This window comes from Sphaerodactylus townsendi, linkage group LG04 (assembly GCF_021028975.2).
Source record: "Sphaerodactylus townsendi isolate TG3544 linkage group LG04, MPM_Stown_v2.3, whole genome shotgun sequence".
NCBI lineage: Eukaryota > Metazoa > Chordata > Lepidosauria > Squamata > Sphaerodactylidae > Sphaerodactylus > Sphaerodactylus townsendi.
Genome location: NC_059428.1, coordinates 49,294,608 through 49,315,672, shown reverse-complemented (window position 1 = coordinate 49,315,672; position 21,065 = coordinate 49,294,608). Strand labels below are relative to the sequence as shown.

At 41.2% G+C, this 21,065-nt stretch overlaps 1 protein-coding gene across 2 annotated transcripts in view; it reads right to left on the bottom strand.

The window, feature by feature from the left end:
• Nucleotides 1–21,065, bottom strand: part of LOC125430597 (ephrin type-A receptor 6) — a 475,628-nt gene that overhangs the window by 11,532 nt on the left and 443,031 nt on the right. For both annotated transcript variants that reach the window (XM_048492607.1, XM_048492608.1), the window contains one exon: nt 4,899–5,048. In XM_048492607.1, coding sequence (XP_048348564.1) covers nt 4,899–5,048 — 150 coding nt within the window. The remainder of the gene's footprint in view (nt 1–4,898; nt 5,049–21,065) is intronic.

Here is a 21,065-nt window from a genome sequence, read left to right as displayed (position 1 = left end):
GCATTCAGAGTGCCTTACAGATCTCACATGTCACGTTTTATATTCAGTTTTATATTCAGAAATATGTTTCATTGAAGGAAATCTGCGACACAATGCCCTGTCTTAGACCATTTGTTTTAATGGAGTCCAGGTCAATTCAGGAACTTATTTGTAAAAATTCCTGCAGAGATGTTTCTGTGATATGCCTGAATCTACCCATATACCTAAATGCAGACTGCACAAGTCTATTGTTAGATGTGGAAGGTTCTCTCCCATTCAGTTAAATTCTACAAATGAATTTGATTCATTCAGTTGGGTTCTGGAGTAGCTTTAAAACAATGCCAACATTTAGTAGGTTCCAGCAGTGCTGAAGCTGGGCCGAATGAATAAATTGTTCACTCATAATTGTGTTATTCTCAGTTATCGTCACAAGAAGTCTGTGCTATACAAAGTGAAAACTTGACCAATACTGGTCAGAGCACTATGTCTCAGCCACATTTAAAGGCGTGCAAGAAACCACAGCACGAGACACTCCCCCCTCCCCCCCGCATGACATACCAAATAACATTTGACTGGTCTTTGGGGCTGTCACAGGATGCTTGAGAACATCCTGCCAGGCAGCTGCTTCCCCACCCCTCCCTCCCAGGACCCCATAGGGAATGTGAGCCAGGAGCTGCGGGGTTGGGCTCTCTGGGCTGCGGCTCAGCTAGTGAGTGGCGCTTGGTGAGAGCAAGCAAGAACCTGGTGAGTGCTCATGCTTTCCCGCACAGACTTGCTTGCTTGGCTCCCAGAAAAGCCTACCAGCCCCTCCCAGGATCCAATTGGGAACATGAACCCAGAGTTGCAGGACTGGGCTGGCCGGGCTGTGGCTCGGCTAGTGAATGGTGCTTGGCAAGAGTGAATGGGAAGAGAGTGGGGCTTTCCCCACTCACCTTCTGCTGCGCGCTGCTCTCGCGCCCCCTCAGTGCGTGTCATTCCTGGCGCGCTCTTGGGGTTCCCCACGACCCCGCGAAAAGGTGCCATTTCTTCAGCGCCAGGAATGCCGCGCGCTGAGGTGGTGCAAGAGCGGCAGTGTCGGAGCAGCTGCGTGGTTGCCGCCCTTGCAAGTGGGGAGTGCTGCCGGACCCCGCGCTACTTTCCTGGAGTAGTGCGCAGCAGAAGGTAAGTGGGGAAAGCCCCAGTGAGTGCTTGTGCTTTCCCACATGGGCTTGCTTGCCTGGCTCCTGGAAGAGCCGTCAGGACAGAAAATTTGCTTGGGGAATGTTTTGAAAAGGGTGGGCTGCCACGCCGGTCAACGGCTCAGCAGGAATGAAACTGAAATGATGTCAGGTGGGACGGGGAGGCGGGAAAAATCAATCAGTTTTACTCCTGTAGTGTTCCCACGGAAGGGAGTTCAATTCAGGATTTTGGAAAAATATCACAATTTTAGCGGTTTTGAGAAACCTGGGATGAGGGAAATATTATGGGACAAACCCTCTTTAGGACTGGGAACCATGTGACATTCTTGGCCAAACCGGAATATTTCCCTTGCTCAACCTAGGATATTTGGACAGTGCGGAATCGACCGCTATTGAGGCTTAGAAGTGACCCACCAGCTAGCGACTCAATTTTTTCCAACCACATCATCATTTTGGATGGATTCAACTGTAGTCAGCTTTCCTTTAATCACTTGACAATCCAGGCACTGGAATTGTGCCAAAAGCCCTGCTGCCAGCAGTTTATCCAGCAGGAGGAAGAACCACATGTTATCAGCATATTGATGGCACCCAACTCCAAGCTGAATAAAAATATCCTGTAAAATCTAAAGGAGAGAGCTAGTAGTCAAAACTTGCTTGTCCTTATATAAAAGTGGCTAATTGGAATCCCTCTGGTGAATGATAGTGACAGCGTTATTGCAGAATTGCTTCATATTCACTGAATTCTACGGCTACATTCCTACTTTTATCAGTTCATCAGCATCCTAGATTCCACAGAAAGTTCAATAGTCTAACTAATGCTTATTAATTAAGCATTAGAACATAAAAGGCGGTGCAACAGTCACAATTAAAGACATACCTAGTGCCTGCCACACACTGTAAATGTGCATTGATGAGCATGACCATGAGTTTGAATGAATAGAACAATGAAACAGTTATCTGTTTGAGCAAGTAATGCTTCTTATACTAGAGTAATAAAATGAATATTAAAAAATCAATCAGAATCCTATTGAGTAAAATGGAAGCTCTGTATTTCCAAGACGCAGTGAGTTAAATGTAATATGACATCCACATTCACATGGGCTTGGCTTCCCAGCTTTAAGGTTCTGAGAACTGGAATTCACGCTGAATGTAAAAGTCTTTTTCAACATTCAAGAATTGAATCAGCTGAGTTATTAAATTATTTGGGAAAATGCTTTAAGATTTCATTTCCAAATTTTGAACTTCTAGCCATTTCTAATGATGCAATCATAAGAACATATGAATAGTCTCATAGATCAGATTCCCAGAATATTGCCAGGAAGTGACATCACATGCTTCCTAATTGCCATCTTCCCTAGACATTTCCTGCAAAATCTCCCAGCAGTTGCTGAAGTAGTGCTGGCATCCAATCCATCTAGTATTCTGTTTCCAACAGTATCTAGTTAGGGCCTAACTATACCTTGCATTTCCCCAAGATCCGCATTATAAGTTCTGTGCAGGGAACTAAAGCCCAGGCATGCATGGCCCTAATTCAGGTTGGGGTAATGGCACATGGGGAAAGCGGCTTCAGCTTTTTCCAGACTAGAAACATGCTCTTGGGGACGCATGTAATAATGGGATACAGTTAGGTTTCCCCAAATGGAGTAAATGGCAGTGAGTTCCACAAATCCAGGTACTTGTTGTGTGATGTAATATTTCCTTTTGCCTGTCTTGATTCTACTACCAACCAATTTCATAGGGTGAACCCAAATTCTAACATTTTGGGAATGAGAGAAAATCTCTTTACCTACTTTCTGTAAAATTTTTGTAAACAATACTTGTAAACAGTCCTCTCTTATGTGTCTTTCAAATCCCCCTTTTTGGGCAAATCCCCACTGAGAAATTAATCATGGTTTCTCCCTCCCCATTGCAGCATGTGTCTAGTGAAGATCTCTATGTCTATCGTGGAGTCAAACAATGTAACCCTCCTCATGAACATGCGATCTGCTTGGTGGGTCTGTTCTTCCTTGTCCTGATTGGCTGTTGTGTTGTGTTGGGGTGGAAACTTTTTTTTTAAAAAAAATAATTCACGCATCTATGTTGCTACATAGATGCGTAGGCAGAATTTCCCCGCCTCTGGGTTTGAGCTGGTTTCTTCTGATTGGCTAATGTGTTGGAGTGGAAACACTATTCTGCCCTGATTGAAAATTCATGTTATTCTTATTCTCGTTTTAACATTCAAACGTAGCCACGCAGAAACAATTTATCAAAATCATTGTAGCTTCGTATTTAAGTTTCTTTGTAGCCATGCGCAGCGCACAAAAAAAGAGGCTGCGTGTGCTCTGTGCACAGTCCACTGTGCTCTGATTGGCTGGAAAGTTCAATGGCAGGAACAATAAGTCGCGTCTGTCCCCTGTTTCTCCCCACCAAACTGGCTTTGGAGCATGATTGAAAAAAAGGTGCACTTCAATGCAGGTTTGGGAAAAAAACATGTGGTAAGGGGGGAAATACATGCCAGAACCGGGATGAAGTCGTGTTCGGCACTTAAGACGTGGGGAGTCCTTGCCCAAACTGTGATTTTTGCTGTGAGTATCATGGGATAATTTGCCCGCGGGGAATCGACCAATGAAAAACCAAAAAGCCCCAGATGCTTTAGCCTTTCATCATAAGGTATACACTCCAGCACTGTGGTTTAGGCTGTTTTTTTCTGCATGTTTTCTAGTTTTTTAATATCTAATTCTTTTTGCGATGTAGCAACCAGAAGTGTATACAGTAACACAAATATAGCTGTAGCAGAGACTCGTATAAAGGTGTTCCCACAATAGGCTGTTTTTGAACATGCACTGCATTGTGGGTGCATTGTTTCCTGCTTCCACATTATTTTTCTATAGAACAGTGAAATCCAAAATTCCGATCATGGAGGTCTCACCCATCAGGCAATGGGTAGTAAGTGCTGAAGACAATGGAACATGTCAGCCCATAACAAAAAACATAATTCTATTTGTGGATACCCCACGCACGTTTATTTCCTGATTATATGCAGGTATGTTGCTCTCCACACAGACTTCAACAAAACTGGCTGAAGCAATCAGTCAGGTATAGTATTCATAAATCTTGCCAGTAATAAAATTAGAAAAAGAATGCTACAATGTTTGCCATTGTGAATATCATGTGTATATATATGCCATGTTCAGAGACAGCAGCCACTTTAAATGAAAGCAAGTAGGCATTAATATCTGCATCAAAAAATTAAACTAGCAAAGACTACAGTACAAATATTAATTTCATGTTTATCCTTCCTTTTCTCAAGTGTAATCATCTGTCCCCCTTTATGCTCATAGCAATCCAGTAAAATAACCCTGAATTTCATTAACAGGGTGATATTTTCTCTAGCACCTACTTTTTTTTTGCTTTATGGTTTACTACTTTTTGAGTGAAATGAGCTGTTTTTCCATTCTGCTGGGTCAAAGAGGACTGGCAATATATGTACATTGTCAGTTCAGTTCTATGCCTAGTTACACCAGTCTATGCCCCGCAAAATCAATAGACTAGAGTAAATCTGCATAGAATTGCATGGCAAACCTAATGTGCTCACACAGGAATAACAATAATGATTGGGAATATGATAACTCAGCTGATAACAGTAGGGCTATTCCAGTATAGGAATGTGTACAGATCATAAAACAAGGAGTAACTTGGAAGGCACAACAATTTGAAAGACTATTTATATGAGCAAGAAGGTTTTGGGCTAGAAATACTTACATCTTGGTTAGACATCTCCCAATATGGCCTTTCTCCATATGACATTACTTCCCACATGACAATCCCATAACTCCATGTATCACTTGCTGAAGAAAACTTCCTGTAGGCTATAGCTTCAGGTGCTGTCCATCTTATGGGAATTTTTCCACCCTGTAAAATATGTTGGAAAATCCTTAGTTTACATAGTTCATTTTAAGACTCTATATGAGAATTGGCAATATGCACGGAATTCAAATCTGCTTAGCTTCAAAGGCATCTCAGTGAAAACGAAATAAAGGAAAAATGACACATTCACATAATCATAAGTTTATTCATGTACTTTAAACACTGAAATAGTGGGCAGCCGTGATGCCAGCTAAGGAACCATCCCTGGAAAACACTTGGCAAATGGTGGGTGGCATGGAAAATCCCAGAAATGGCAGAAAATGGCATGTGCGAGAACTGTTTTTCCTGGAAACACTTTATTTTTCCTCACTTTGTGGACAAAAAAGTGAAAACAGTTCTTTATATAACATCTGCAAGACGTTTTGTGTTGTGCAGAAAAATCCCATTCTCTCCATTGCTTTGACCAAGCTAATTAAATTTTGCATTGTAACTCTGCATTCTCACTCTTCTCTTTGCAATGCCCCTCCCACCTTCAGACTAAGATATACAAATTCATGGATTTCCAATCCTGCTTTGACTCTTGAAAGCTCATACCCCAAAAATCATGTTGGTCTTATTGGTAGACTACAATCCAGTTACTCGTATTCTTATTCTCTTTGTAAATCTTGATTTTTTTTTCTGAATAACAATGTATTATTTATACTTTTGTTTATTTTATTTATGTTTGCTATTCATGTCTTGTGGCACCTTAAAAACTAACAGATTGATTGTGGCATATATTTGCATGATCCAGAATCCACTTTGATGGATGCCTGAAATGTGAACCTTAGATAGAAGATACATACAGGAATACAAAATATTAACCATAAAGCTAAAAAGTCATGGAAAGCAAGAGATACAGTTTCTAACACTGTTATTTCAAGCTGAAATGTTTGTTTTATTTTTGAGAACATACTGTATATACTCGTGTATAAGTCAACCTGCATATGTCGAGGCACCTAATTTTACCACAAAAAACTAGGAAAACTTATTGACTCGCGTATAAATCGAGAGTGGGAAATGCAGCAGCTAGTGGTAAATTTCAATAATAAAAAATAGATACCAATAAAATTACATCAATTGAGGCATCAGTAGATTAAATGTTTTTGAATATTTATTTCAAAGAAAAACAGTAAACTAGCTCTGTAAGTGGAAAAGAGGGTCAACAAGAACAATACGGTATCAACAATAACTTTAAAAGTACAAACGCCTTAGCTTTTTTGTAAGGAAGGGTTTTAAACAATGGATCTTACAATAAAAACTGGAATGAACATGCCTGTTCACTGTGACTCAAAACTACCCTGCTTTTTTTAAAAAAGAATAGTTCATTATTTTTAGCGTACATATTTTTAAAATTGCACATGGCAGGTGTCATTTTAGAAGGGACATTCACACAACCTGTCAGAGGAGGAATGTCTATGTTAGCGGTACCAACATTTCAGAGTATCTTTAGGAGACCCTCCTGATGATACCAGCCAGGTTTGGTGAATTTTGGTTCAGGGGATCCAAAGTTATGGACCCTCAAAAGGGTAACCCCATCTACTATTAGCTTCCATTGGAAACAATGGGGGATGGGAGCACCCACTTTGCGAATCCATAACTTTGGACCCCCTGAACCAAACATCACCAAACCTAGCTGGTATCAGCAAGAGATTATCCTGATGATACCACTCAGGTTTAGTGAAGTTTGGTTCAAGGGGTCCAAAGTTATGGACCCTCAAAATGTAGCCCCTTCTACTATTAGCTCCCATTGGAAACAATGGAAGCTGGGGGCACCCCCTTTGGGGGTCCATAACTTTGGACCCCCTGAACCAAACTTTACCAAACTTGGCAGGTATCATCAGGAGTGTCACCTGATGGTATCCTGAAATTTCGGTGCTGATAGCCTAAAACTGCACCCCCTGGAGGCCAACAAAGTAAAAACCATAAAATAATTTTTAAAATACAGCTGACTCGTGTATAAGTCGAGGGGGGTTTTTTCAGCACAACAAATGTGCTGAAAAAATCGACTTATACACGAGTATATTCGGCATCTCAAAATGAAAAAAAGAGCCATATTCCATGGGCTCTTGTATTCATGCACTGTGATTAGTTCTCTTAAATAGTTTTATCAACTCCTCAAATAAAAATCAGAGAACTAAATAATAACTTATAGTTTAAACCAACTTTAAGTGATGGAAAAATGAGGCTGCACATTGTCACCAATAAAATAATATCCAGGTAATGGGAAGCAGAAAATATGCATGATTTTGCTATACTTCAAGAATCCCCACCAAGCATTTTCTTTTCTGCCTACGAATTCTCTGTCCTCTCCTTTTCCCTAACATTGCTGTTTCATGTATGATTTGCAAACCCTGGTTAAGAGTGTGCTCAGATTACAATTTAGAATATTAGTAACATCCTTTATTGGGATGAGAGATCAAATTGACTTTTTGAAGAACGTGACTAGAGTGATATCCACCAAACACGATTTTCTTGGCTAACTTTCCTTGTTGCATTATTGGAATATTAAAATAGCAGGTGAGAATATGAAAAAGGAAATTAGCAATTTGCACATCTGTTCTTTGAATGGCTACAGGGTTGCCAGCTCTCCTGCTTGTGATGGGGGAATTCCCCATGGCAACAACTGCTTCTCACTGCCACTGTGTCAGCTGCTGGGAGAAAATACATTACTGTCATTGGTATGACAGTATTACAGTACTTCTGTGGAAAACCTGAAAGTGACATCACACCACTCTAGGAGTTGCAAAAAACCCTGTGAACTTATCTGGTTTTCCCCAGAAGAATTGTAATGCTACCATTGCAATGATAGTGCCGCCCCCCGTCCCCCCGGGTCCTCACCCCTAAAACTCTTGCTGGTTGCCAGCCAGTTTGCAGGCAACCTTAGTACAGTACTGTGACGTGACAATCCCTTATGTTACCCCTAATTACTAAAGGAAATTGCATTGTAAATATTCATACAGACAATTAATCTCTTTCATAAGCCATTATATGAAAGGAAATGGGAAAATTTATTATTTAATTACTTTTGTTAAGGAAATTTTTATGCAACTTCCCTCCTTTACACTTCTTACAGAGCTTTGTGAAAGGCCTGGGTCTAATATCTGCTCATGAATAATAGAAGGATACATTTACTTCAGCAGAACTTAAAGACTATTTCTAGTTCTTGATGAAAGTAATAAAAAAAAACTCTAGCTCTGCTGGAAATTTCTTTCTGATAATATTGATAGAATGGAAATATTGATAGAATGGAAATATTTATTTAACTCTCTTGTATTTAGAATACTCTATCTACATATTAAAATAAATGTCCATTGGATCACTATGTTGTGTCTAGAGAAGTCTGATCAAAGTTGTCAGTCTTCAGATAGCAAGATTTGCACAATTTTTTCCTCATACAAAGTCATGCTGCATTTTTGCCTCATTTCTTAAATTTATAATGAGCTCAGGGAAATGCTAATTTTGCTTTCCTCTCGTAACACAGCAGTAATGATACCATTCGCATGCTTATGATACAGACTGTTTTCATCTGTTGCCTCCGGAATTATTCTAGATTGCAGCTCAGAGATAGCATGTCACAGCATGCTGTCAGAAGCCCCTTATCTAATGAGTGGGCACTGATTTGTTTAGTGCAACATTTTGTTTCAACAGGACCATCTCCTGTAATGGAACCAAAACACATGCACACTTGCCTGATAGGTTGGAAAGGGGACTGACTGTCTTCTAGATGAATTAGAGAAATAAATCATAGGTCATGCAGAAGTGGAGGTCATTTCCACTACTTACTGCCTTGATACAAGCAATATTGGAAATATTTCTAGGATCCAGGAACTCTCCAGTTTCAGTCAAGGAAAAAGGAATATTTTCTTTCATGTTTCTACTCATAGCAGAAGCTAGAATCTGTCCCTAACTGTACTTGTGCTGCTTATGGCTGATTTGGAAAAAGATACTCATTCACATAGACATATAAATCCATTAGAGTCCACCCTCCAAAGCAGCTCTTTTCTTCAGAGGAACAGATCTCTGTCATCTAGAAAGCAGTTGTAATTCCAGGTGATCCCCAGTCTTTACCTGGGAGGTAGACAACATAAGTTTCTCTGGAGGAAATGTGTAGCCAACAGCCAGCACCAGAGGTGTATGGTGGGAAAATGGGGCCTGAGACAGCTGTTCTCTGAGTGCCCTCTGCTATGCTCAGGGGGGTGCCCCCAAGCCCCACCCCATCACACCCCGTGCTCCGCCCACCAGCCGGCAGCCAGCAGTTCCTGATGCCTGCCCCTCTGGGAGTCGGGAGTCGGGAGGGGGGCAAGGCTTGGGGGAGGCATCCTTGGGCTTCCTTGGCTCCGCCCACATCAATGATGACATGGGTGGGGCCAAGGGAGCTCGAAGACAATGAGGCAGCAAGACTTCCTGCTGGCATGTCTTCTTGGTCACGTGGGGGGCTGATTTTGTGCCCCCCACATAACCAGATGAGTGGTGCCCAGGGACAGCGGGTACCCCCTGTCCCTAGGGCCATATGCCACTGGCCAGCTCAGAGGCACCTCCAGTGTCCAGGACAGCCCAGCCACCCAGGTGCAGCTCCCCAGGGTTGGCAGCCCCCTGAGAATACTGCAGTAGGTGGTTCAGGTCAGAGCTACAGATCCAGAGGCACAGTGCAGGCCTGACTGCTCTGTGCAAGCTGCATGCTGACAGTAGAGATGAGGACTGTTCCTAAGAGACAGACTTTATTAATGGTTTCCTGGTGTGTGACTGTAAAGTCTCCTGGGGGGAGTCACCAGGCGTGGATGCAACAAGTTTGACAAATGCTGAACTTGGCAACACACTACTGATTGATGCTTGGAACCTTGACCTTGGACCAAATGACTGGCTTTTGCAACTCCCCCTGCCATTCCTGAAGTTAGACTGGCTGATTTCACTCTTGACAATCCTTCTGATTTGTGGTTATTCAGAACACACACACACACACACACACACACACACACACACACACACACAGAGAGAGAGAGAGAGAGAGAAAGAGAGAGAGAGAGAGAGAGAGAGAGAGAGAGAGAGAGAGAGAGAGATGCTGTAACCTGACAGCAGCAGCCAGCAACCCCATCTCCATCCCTTCCCTTATTCCCCCCTTCTCAGCCATTCACCAACCTATCTTTTATCTCCTTCCCATCTTCAACTATATTAATTATATATTGATTCCATTTATACCCCACCTTACTCTACATTAGTGGCTAAGGCACTTTACATCATTTTCCTTTTCATTTTATCTCCACAACAACTCTGAGAGGTAGGTTGGGCGGTTCAAACCGTATGTGACTGGTATGTGACTGGTCCAAACCACTCAGTGAATTTCCAAGGCAAGATGGGGATTCAAATATGGGGTCATTTATACACTAATGACTCCCTGTGGGTTTTTAGTATTTAATTTCATTTTTCCACTTCCCTTTCCCAGCTTTTCCCTCACCTTTCCCCGGACATCTGATGGGTGGCAATAGAGGATTTGGCTTTTGATAGGTCAGACTGTCCCACACGCAGGATCCGAGTGGGTGGAGTGATCCAGCATGCGGGACTGAGCATGCTGCATCCCACATGCAGGATTGGCTGTCTCTCTTCCCCACTCCCCAGGCATAATGAGTCCTTCCTCAACAGTCAAGAATAAAGCTACAGCCATTTTTCAACCACCATATATCAGGGGTGTAGCTAGGGAAAATGGAGCCCGGGTCAGACTCTGAGTTTTCTTTCCCCCATGGGCCCCTGTGCTGCTCCCCCATGCTCTCCTGCCCCCTCGCTCCACTTACCTTAGCCGGTGGCAGGACCTGGTGGGGCAGGGGTGGGTAGGGGCACGTGCAGTGGCCTCCGCTGGCCCTGGCAGGGTGGGGCAAGGGGGGAAGGAGGAGGGGTGTGGGGATGCTTTTTTGCCCCCACATGACCCCAACAGTGTCCACACAGGGTGCCTGTCCCCACCCCGCCATTGCCATATATACATGTGTGTGTTTCTGCAAATCTGGGGCATTTTTCAGGTTTCTAGAAGGATGTCTTGCCCATTCACAGCAACGGTTACTGGATATAAGTATTCTCAGATTTGGCCACTTTTCTATTAGTACATAAAATAGATATTAATCGTTACTCTAGCCCAGGGGTAGGGAACCTGCGGCTTTCCAGATGTTCAGGAACTACAAATCCCATCAGCCCCTACCAGCATGGCCAATTGGCCATGCTGACAGAGGCTGATGGGAATTGTAGTTCCTGAACATCTGGAGAGCCGCAGGTTCCCTACCCCTGCTCTAGCCTCTGCCAGCTCTTCAATTACAACAGTCACATTTATAAATGATGCTGAGTGATTTGAATATTATCAACAATTCAAACCAAAGACAGTTGCTCTATGAGCTTGCAGGCCTACAGAACTTATACGGAACAGAACAGTAGTGACAGGATTAAAGCAAATACTGATAGTGTTTAGGTGATGAAAGATACATTTTTGAAGTGGGAAGGAGGTATAGCAATATGTATATTGCTGATGGGAGGTCTGCACAAATGTAAGGAGATATAACCCATTATTATACCTTACTTGCATTTTAAAGTTTTCTGAATTGTAATCCATTCTTATACTGACTACTTTCTCATACATTCCCTCCATTCAAAGGTTTGGCTTACATAGTTAATTGAGTTATGCTTGAATTCCAACAATCATAGCTGCTAATGGAAGGAGGCTGAGTGATTTTTGCCTATTGGCAAAAGTGATTTTTGCCTGTTTGCCTACTGCAGACCTCTAATTGGCCACTTTTACTGTTCTTGATCATTCTTCCATTGTAATTCAGGAAGGACTGCAGCAAAATGGGGTAGGAAGCAAAATTCTGTTCCTTTAATGCTAGTGTCTTAAGTTAACAGAAATTATCACTGAGTTCTAGCCCAAAGACTTTCAAAGGTTACTGTGGCTCTATTTATCTGGAAGAGTCATTCTGCTGGTTCTGTGACAGCAACGTGATCACAGTTTAAATCTTTACACTATTACCATTCTTAACTTACTGCTATATTGGACTGTGTCCTCCTCTGCTGTAAATCAGTATATTCTGAAGGAGTCAGTAAAGACTGTTTTGATTTACAGTGTCTGAAGATCTAGTTAATACAATACCCTTTGCTACGATGCTCTCTTTTTTTAAGTGCTTCAGGATGCCATAAATACAAGCATATCCTTGATCTAGGATCAAGGCGTCTTGATCCTATAAATCAGTCTTCTTGCAGTTTTTTTATGGATGCATTATTTTTTGAGTAACACATCATTTGATCATCACTCCCTGACTATACATCAAATTAAATCATCATCTGTGGGTGGTGATAACATGACAACAATGACATATTAGTATAATATGTCATCAGCATATCTTGCTCAGGAAATATTTTGTGTATTCTGTAATATATTAGGTGCTTGTTTAATGATGTTTTGTGGAAAGTTCTAATCAGAAAATAAAGTTTAAGCCATTTGCAGCATTACATCATGTTATTCAGAGATAAACAGACCCTTAGGGATGCATTCACCTTGCAATGATTATGGTTTTATGTAGGAAGGAATTGGCTTTTCTTCTAGAACTTGGTAGTTCATGGAGACCATCACATTTCAGGCAGACAGCAATGTTAAAAATTCTTAAAACAAGGTTATCCTAACATGACAAACTGCAGCCCCAGGGGAATGTTTCTGTTTAGAAAATGTTCGTTCTTTCCTATATCCCTGACCACAGGAGCATATATAAACCTGGATTTTGCTGAAACTAAAATGCTACTTAAATGTGTTCAGCTTCAGCTGGATTGTACCTAGAATTTTGTTTATTTCTGTGCATTTTTGTTCCACATAGAATAAGGCCAGTTTCGGTACTCCCCAGTGCAGACTGGAAAATACAGAAAAGAAGTGGAAACATGACTGCCTAGTGCCCAGAAAAGACAAGTTTTTCTCCTTTTCCTTGAAAATAAAATGTGTCCATCTGGCTAAATTATATCCAAATTGGTTTGACCGCTGTCCTGGGGTAAAGGCAATTGTCAGTGATGGAATTATATGGACATTTTGCCTAATTCTTCAAGTGCAATTTCTGTGGTGAAGACCTTCTGTGAACTATAAAAGAAGCATGTGTTTCTTCATTTCTACTTCTATCAGTAATCTCTGTTAATGCAGCACCAATATTAGAAAGGACTAAATTTAAAGAATCTTGGGATGGCAGGAAGTCCAGAATTCTAACTTCTATGTTGCCTGAATACCTGCATACACTTTCAGAGAGATAAATAGAAAGACAAAATAATTTATAGGTGTTCCTTACAGAAAGCTTGTCTGCTCACACACAGATGGAATGTTAGATGTGGTTGTCAGATAGGAAAACTTGATGATTTGTAGACGTGGTCTCAAATAAATTACAATGAAATATTGTGGCCTAGTAAAGGCAATTCTATGAAAACGAGGGAAAAGACTGATTAATACGGAATGTCTTTTCTAAACCACTTTTAGGGTAGGATCCCATGAGTGCATTAGGTGCTTCTCCATGTTACATTCCATGGTAGCTCCTAGCACTGCATCCAATACAGTGGCATCAACTTTTAGAAGCAATTCTTTGGACAGCATAGCAGGGGGCTTTGTTAAAATTAAGCACAAAGTTGAGGTTTACAGAGACTAGCCAGATAAAGACTCAAGGAACTTAAAGAAGTGGACTTTCCTGGAAGCAGTCAGAGAAAGAACAAAAGTCTACAGCTTGTACTGTCCAGTCAAGCAAGTACTTTATTTAAGACAGACCCTGGGAGGAGTTAGCGTCTCCATTCTTCTAAATATTAAATCTTTTATTTGAACTGTTTAAACCTTGCTTGTGACTCTCCCACTCTGTTCTGGCCGGGCACAGGGCACCAAAAACAGTTTTGCTTGGGGAACAGAACAATATTCCTAACTGCTAATAAAACATTACTATGGCATAGCCTGATCTTATCAGATATTGAACGCTAACAGGGTCAGTACTTGGAAGGGAGACCATCAAAGAAGACTTGGCACAGGTAGGCCCTGGCAAACCACCTTTACTTCTCACGTGCTTTGAAAGCCTCTTGCTTGGGTTGTCTTAGCTGGCTTGCAGGCCTGATAAGCCCTCTCAAGGGGCTGGATTCAGCTATTTTGACACCACTAGGCTGGGTCCTCTCTCTTACACAGGATTCTACCCATACCAACCTGCCTTTTTCCCAGAGTCAGACTAAATTCTACAAGGTCTGCTGATCACTAGTGACAGGCCTAACAACTGAGCATTATAATTTCTTCCACAGATAGAGCTAAACCACTCTGCCACGCTACTAGGCAGAGCTACCCTCCATTCTGTCTTGTCTTTTCCTGAGCCAGACTTGAGCTGTCATTGTGCTCTTCATGAAGAAGAACACAATTCTCTCTTCTCCTGTGTTCCTTCCTAAATCTCATCCCTGTTCTCAAAGATAATGGAATGCCAGAGCAACTCTCCCATAGGCTCATCTAAGTGGCTGATTTTCTTTTCAGGGGAGGACAACCTCCTGTCTGTCACAGGGTCATTCATTTGGTGACAAAGCCTAGGCTGATTCCACATGGGCCAAAAACAGCGGTGTGAAAACAGTATAAACCCTTTTGCACCATTTTCACACCTTTTTCACACTGTTGTTTTTGGCCCATGCAGAATCAGCCAAAGTCTCCCAAACCTGGTTAGATATTTGACTTAGTGTTAAGGTCCTATATATTGCAGAATCCAAATATTAGAACCAGTCTTTAGTGATTCAAATACTGTCAAGTATAAAAACAACTGAGAAGCAGTTCTGGCCAATATCTAGTTGTTTTAGCAAATCTTAAATTGAGGACAATGTAAACAAACTCAGCATTGCAAAATAAGAATGACAACTTTGCAGTCTTGCACTTTTGAAGACCTTTCATAGCATAAATAATTCAGTGCTTTTAACAGAATGTGATATTTTTGGGTACTCACTGAAACAGAAGAAAGCATGGCTGGCTCTTAATATAAGAAAAATGGACACTGGGTTTTCCATCATCAGACTGTTAAAGAGTAGTGAATTGAACGTGATTTTTTAAAGTTACATAGCATTTATACCAAATGTACCATGAGAAATTCCTACTCAGAAAAGCAAGTCTTTTTAAATTGTTCTAAAAATACCTCTGTAGTTATATTACTGTTATCGTTTTTATTTTTATCCCAAGAAATAGAAACATGCAACTATTTTTACATACAGTCTTTTATAAATATTCTGAATTGCTTGGGTTCTGGAATGAAAGCACAGAGTCTTCAGAAAAGGATAGTGATGGCTTTTAAAATATTATGTGTGTGTTTCATTAAATTGAGAGGTAAGCTGTAGAACGAAGGGGGGTGAAACAGGGATGAGAGAGTGAAGTGTTTGGTAGAGGCTGGGGTGATTCTGTACTGAACTGAGAGAGAGAGAGAGTCATAGGTTCTTTCTGCACGGGCCATATACGGCGCCCTGGGGACGGCAAAAATGCCGTCCCCAGGGAGCCGTTCGCACAGGCGGCGCTGCTAAAACGCAGCAGCGCTGACCTGGCTCCCCTCCACCACCCCCAGGGCGGCATCAGGCTGCCTCCAAAAAGCTCCCTCCTGGAGGGAGGTTTTTGGGGAAACAGTGCGTTCCCGCCGGTGCGGTGCGAACGGCACTGCCAGGAACACGCTGTTTTCCCCGTCCCTCTCCCACTCACCTCGTCGCCTTCGTCACCCTGCTGGCCTCCTAAGACCCTCCCTCACTGTCCTCCGACCTCTGGAGGTCGGAGGGCAGCGTGGGCGGGTCTCATCAGTCCAGTAGAGCGACGAAGGTGATGAGGTGAGTGGGAGAGGGACGGGGAAGAGGCGGCTCCATGTGGAGCCGCCTCTCCTGCGCCGGCCTCTGCGGGGGCCGCTCGCACGTGTAACCTCAGCTTGTGGGTTCTGTGGGGCAGAACTTGAAAATGAGTTTGCAACAACAAATTTTAAAAAACAAAATGGTTTACTTTCTTAACATATAACATCAAACATCAACATTTAACATCACACTTCAAGGTCCTGTTCAGGTTGCATTTTCAAGTCCTTATAGTTACAGTCTACTGATACTGCCAAGTCCAATTCTTCTTTGCAAGAGGATTGGCTGCTGAAGACTCCAAGGGCTTGATGAATAGGATTCAACATGATGAAGGTTTCCAGGAGAACTCTCACCCATTACAACCACAAAAATACACCCTTAACAAGGTGTAAATGAGTTTGCAACAACAAATTTTAAAAAAACAAAATGGTTTACTTTCTTAACATATAACATCAAACATCTTAACAAGGTGTTAAGGGTGTATACAAATCAAGGTCCAAGTCTGGTAGCCTTGTCTCCTTCAACCAAATGAGGTCTGCAGCCTCTTGCTGCTTTGAGTCTCCACCCCTTACTGGGTCAACCCATTCTGTGCATGGGGGTTACACACGCTCCCGTGCGAATGGCCCCTACCCCTCCACTGGCAGAATTCCTGCTGGTGCAGGGGCACCCTTTCCGTAGTGCGGAAAGGGCCGGAGAGTGTGTGCTGGAGAGAGAGAGAGGCAGTTCATGCTGTACTGGGAAAGAGGCTGTCTTTGCTGAGCCTATATGATGTGTAGAATTGCTGAAGAAATTGGTAGAAACCTTGAGAGACTAGAAAAGGAGTCAAATCGTACAATGGTCTCAGAGATGGAAAAGAGAGAGTGGCAGAAGTTGTTGCCTCAGTTTGCTTTATTTATTATAAATTATTTTTTGAAACCTTTAAGCTACAGAACAAATATAAATAAAAATGAATTTGTTAACATTAAGCTGGAATCCCATAGTAGTAATTTCCTCAGGACCATGAAGCCCTTCCAATCTGCTTTAACACTTGGACACATTACTTCTGGAGAAAGTATGACAGGGGTTAGAATTATATTCCTTATGGAAGTGAAATATAAAATGGAAAAAATAAACATTATTTTACGCCTATATATATATATTTGTAAAGAAATAAGAGACTGGGCATTGCACAGAGGATCCAACCACCAGGTGGGGCTAGGAGACCTCTTGGAACTACTCATCTCCAGAGGACACAGTTCTTCTTGAGAAAATGGTTGCTTTGGAGCATTATACCCCATTGAGGGATTATACTCTGGGGCATTATACCCACTGAGGTCCTTCCCCAAACCCTACCCCCAAATTTCCCAGCCACAAATTGGCAACCTGAGTTGTTGGAGAGGATTATCTTTTGACCTCCATATTGGTAAACTATTTTTAGTTTTGCTCCATATACGTTTTATGTTTTCTGTAATTACTGTCTCTATTTACAAGAAAAGTCAAACTTTTGTTTTTACGAACGAGTTTTTTTAAAAATACTTCTATCCCATAACAATCTCAATGGCTCATTGTATCAAGATACGAAGGTGAGGGGAGGTGGATTTGAATTCCTGCAACAGACAGAATTCCTAAGATCCTCCCCTGTGTCCAAGGTAAATTAGAATAAGTTGTTGGGGTAATTAGCTGTGAACAGTAAATGGAACGAAACTGAATGGAGGTTTTGAATTAGCAGGACAAAAACTCTACAATGCTTCTGCTGGTGGCAGTGGTAAAAGATCCTTTGTTCTTTTGGGAATTGTGGAATAGGACTGGGGTCTTCTGGGATGGGCCTTCTGTGTAAGTGCCACATACCTTTGGTAGAGCAGAGTAGTGCAGAGGAATCAGTTTTGCCACACAGACTCTTAATCAAACATTAACTCCATTGTATGAGATTGACATAAATCTTATTTCCTATACTGCATTCAGACAAAACATCTACCATTAACAACTTCCAAGGACACGAGAAATAACCAGGATGCAGTATAGTGTGTCACTGTGCAAACACAAATAAACAAAAGTTCTTTCTTTCTTTCTTTCTTTCTTTCTTTCTTTCTTTCTTTCTTTCTTTCTTTCTTTCTTTCTTTCTTTCTTTCTTTCTTTCTTTCTTTCTTTCTTTCATGGTTGCTTTGGGAGCATTTATACCCTCATTGAGGGATTATACTCTGGGCATTATACCCACTGAGGTCCTCTCCCCAAACCCTACCTCCCCCCAAATTTCCCCAGCCACAAATTGGCAACCTGAGTTGTTGGAGAGGATTATCATTCTTGACCTCCATATTGGTAAACTATTTTTAGTTTGCTCCATATACGCTTTCTTTTATGTTTTCTGTAATTACTGTCTCTATTTCTACAAGAAAAGACAAACTTTTGTTTTTACTTAACGAAGTTTTTTTTTTTTAAAAATACTTCTATCCCATAACAATCTTTTTTTTTTAATGGCTCATTGTATCAAGATACGTAAGGTGAGGGGAGGTGGATTTGAATTCCTGCAACAGACAGAATTCCTAAGATCCTCCCCTGTGTCCAAGGTAAATTGGAATAAGTTGTTGGGGTAATTAGCTGTGAACAGTAAATGGAACGAAACTGAATGGAGGTTTTGAATTAGCAGGACAAAAACTCTACAATGCTTCTGCTGGTGGCAGTGGTAAAAGATCCTTTGTTCTTTTGGGAATTGTGGAATAGGACTGGGGTCTTCTGGGATGGGCCTTCTGTGTAAGTGCCACATACCTTTGGTAGAGCAGAGTAGTGCAGAGGAATCAGTTTTGCCACACAGACTCTTAATCAAACATTAACTCCATTGTATGAGATTGACATAAATCTTATTTCCTATACTGCATTCAGACAAAACATCTACCATTAACAACTTCCAAGGACACGAGAAATAACCAGGATGCAGTATAGTGTGTCACTGTGCAAACACAAATAAACAAAAGTTCTTTCTTTCTTTCTTTCTTTCTTTCTTTCTTTCTTTCTTTCTTTCTTTCTTTCTTTCTTTCTTTCTTTCTTTCTTTCTTTCTTTCTTTCTTTCTTTCTTTCTTTCCCTTCCCGCAGCTAACGACTATGCCTTTTGGCTAGCACGTTTACCTGAAAATGCTTCCCCTCGGCTTGTCAAACCATATCTTTTTTCCTTCTTTAAATCCCCATCAAAGTCTATAAAGCCTTTCCTGGATCACTACAGAGTCACCTTGCTCAGTGCTGTCTGTGACAGTTATCCTTCCTGTTGCTGCTGTTCTTTCTGCTCCAATTCTTTCCACTGAGCTTTGTTTTCTGACAGTGTTATTTATATTGTAAATCTCCTAGGTAAAAACATTTTCTGATCTATTTTTATTTTCCCAGAACAGGATTGCTATCACCTAGATGTTTGCAACATTATTATTAATAATAGTAGTAATAATAAAAACACACACCTTGAAAAAAACACTGGAAATACAAAAAATAGCAAAAAAAGAAGAGTCAGAGATTTGGGTTTGACTTACAGATGACATTCAGAGACACTGAATATCTCCTGCCCCTCTTAAATGGCTTACAGGAGCTGAACAAGTGAAATGATGTCAGAGGTGGGAATAGACTGCTTGACATTCTCTTCCCAACCAACACTTTCACGCACTGAAGAAAGCTTTCCAGTGTATGTTATGTAATCATCATAATCACCATCATAACCACAATCCCTTCAAGGCAATTCCTAACTTCATTTTCTCCCCTGTAGTTTCATTTCATATGGGGAAAGGAGCTATGACACAGAACCCACGTGTATCATGTAGCAAAAGACAGAGCTTGAAGCTCTGATCAGTATAATTGCATCCTAATAATTACTCACTATAGGATCTGATTATTTAAAATGAAATGGAAAAACAGAAAGAAATTCTTTTAAATGTGCCACTTGGAAATAGCTCTGCTCACACAAAGGCCAAAGTAGGTGCAAAGCTCAATATGCTTTCTCAGATTTTTGAAGCGAGTGCAGATTTAGGAAGCTGCTGGAGCAGAGGAGCTGTGGTAGAGGAAAACCATATAGGGGCCAGTATCATCCGCACCTCCTTCTCCAGTGGCCATCAGTTTAGGATGGCAAGGGAAATTGGGTAACTGAAGAAACAAATATTATAAAAGCACTGGAAGTCTCCCAAGTACTCCTTCTCCAAAGAAAGCTACCTTGTAAGATACTCTTTAATTTTTCTGCTACTCAAGGCAGAAGTGGAGGGGGAATAGTTTGAAGCAGTGCTATTAATCATTTTGTTTGTGTGAAAGTTGTAGTGCATTTAACAAACTAACAACTGAAGAAGCTATCTAGCTTTTGACACTGTAAGCACTGCATTTAGGACTTTTCTAAATTGAAAAATATTTAAGGTATGTTAAATATGATGGCCATCTCAGATACACTTAGGATATTGCGAAATAAACTTGTATTGCACAAGCTTTTTAAAAAACAAAACAACAGCAGATGCATAAACAATGCTTACTTTATACTTTTTCATCAGATATTGGAGCAACTATAACATCTGCTCCGCTGCTTTCCCCCCAAACCCTCAATTATGCAGATTTTTAGCAAATAAGTAATTTTAATTACTGTTCCCAAAGGTTTTTTTTTCAAGTTTCAACTTAATTGGACATTTCTTTGCCCACAGCTTTTAGTGCTTAAAGTCACATATTTCAAAACCTTTGTTCACCTTTCTGGGTATTTGGCTATCATTAAATTATACACTTCTCCCCAAGGTAATCCAAGTGGCCTAATCCTGCTAAAACCCACTATGCACTCACAGTATCAAAGGGATGTTAATTTCTGATCTTGATGAGATTGTACCTGTCTCAACTGCCTGTGTCCTTGATACAATTGCTTAGCATAATTGCCTGTCCTTATTTTATCTTGCTTTTTCTCCTACAACATTGTTTTGTAAAATCCTGCTAGCATACTATTGTCTGTAATCTGGGCTCACTTCAATCATAAACCTTTCACAGTAATGAAAATAAATTTGATTAATTAATTCACCATTTGCATGCACTATATCTTGATTTCTAATGTAATCAAACTCATATTCTCTATGCATATGCTTTTTCGATGCTACTTCCTACAGCAGGGAGTCTTCAATCTTTTTCATCCTTTGGGCACATTTGGAATTCTGACAGGGCATGGTGGATGCAGCAACAAAAGGGCTGCTAAAAGAGGCAGAGCCAGCCACAAAACAA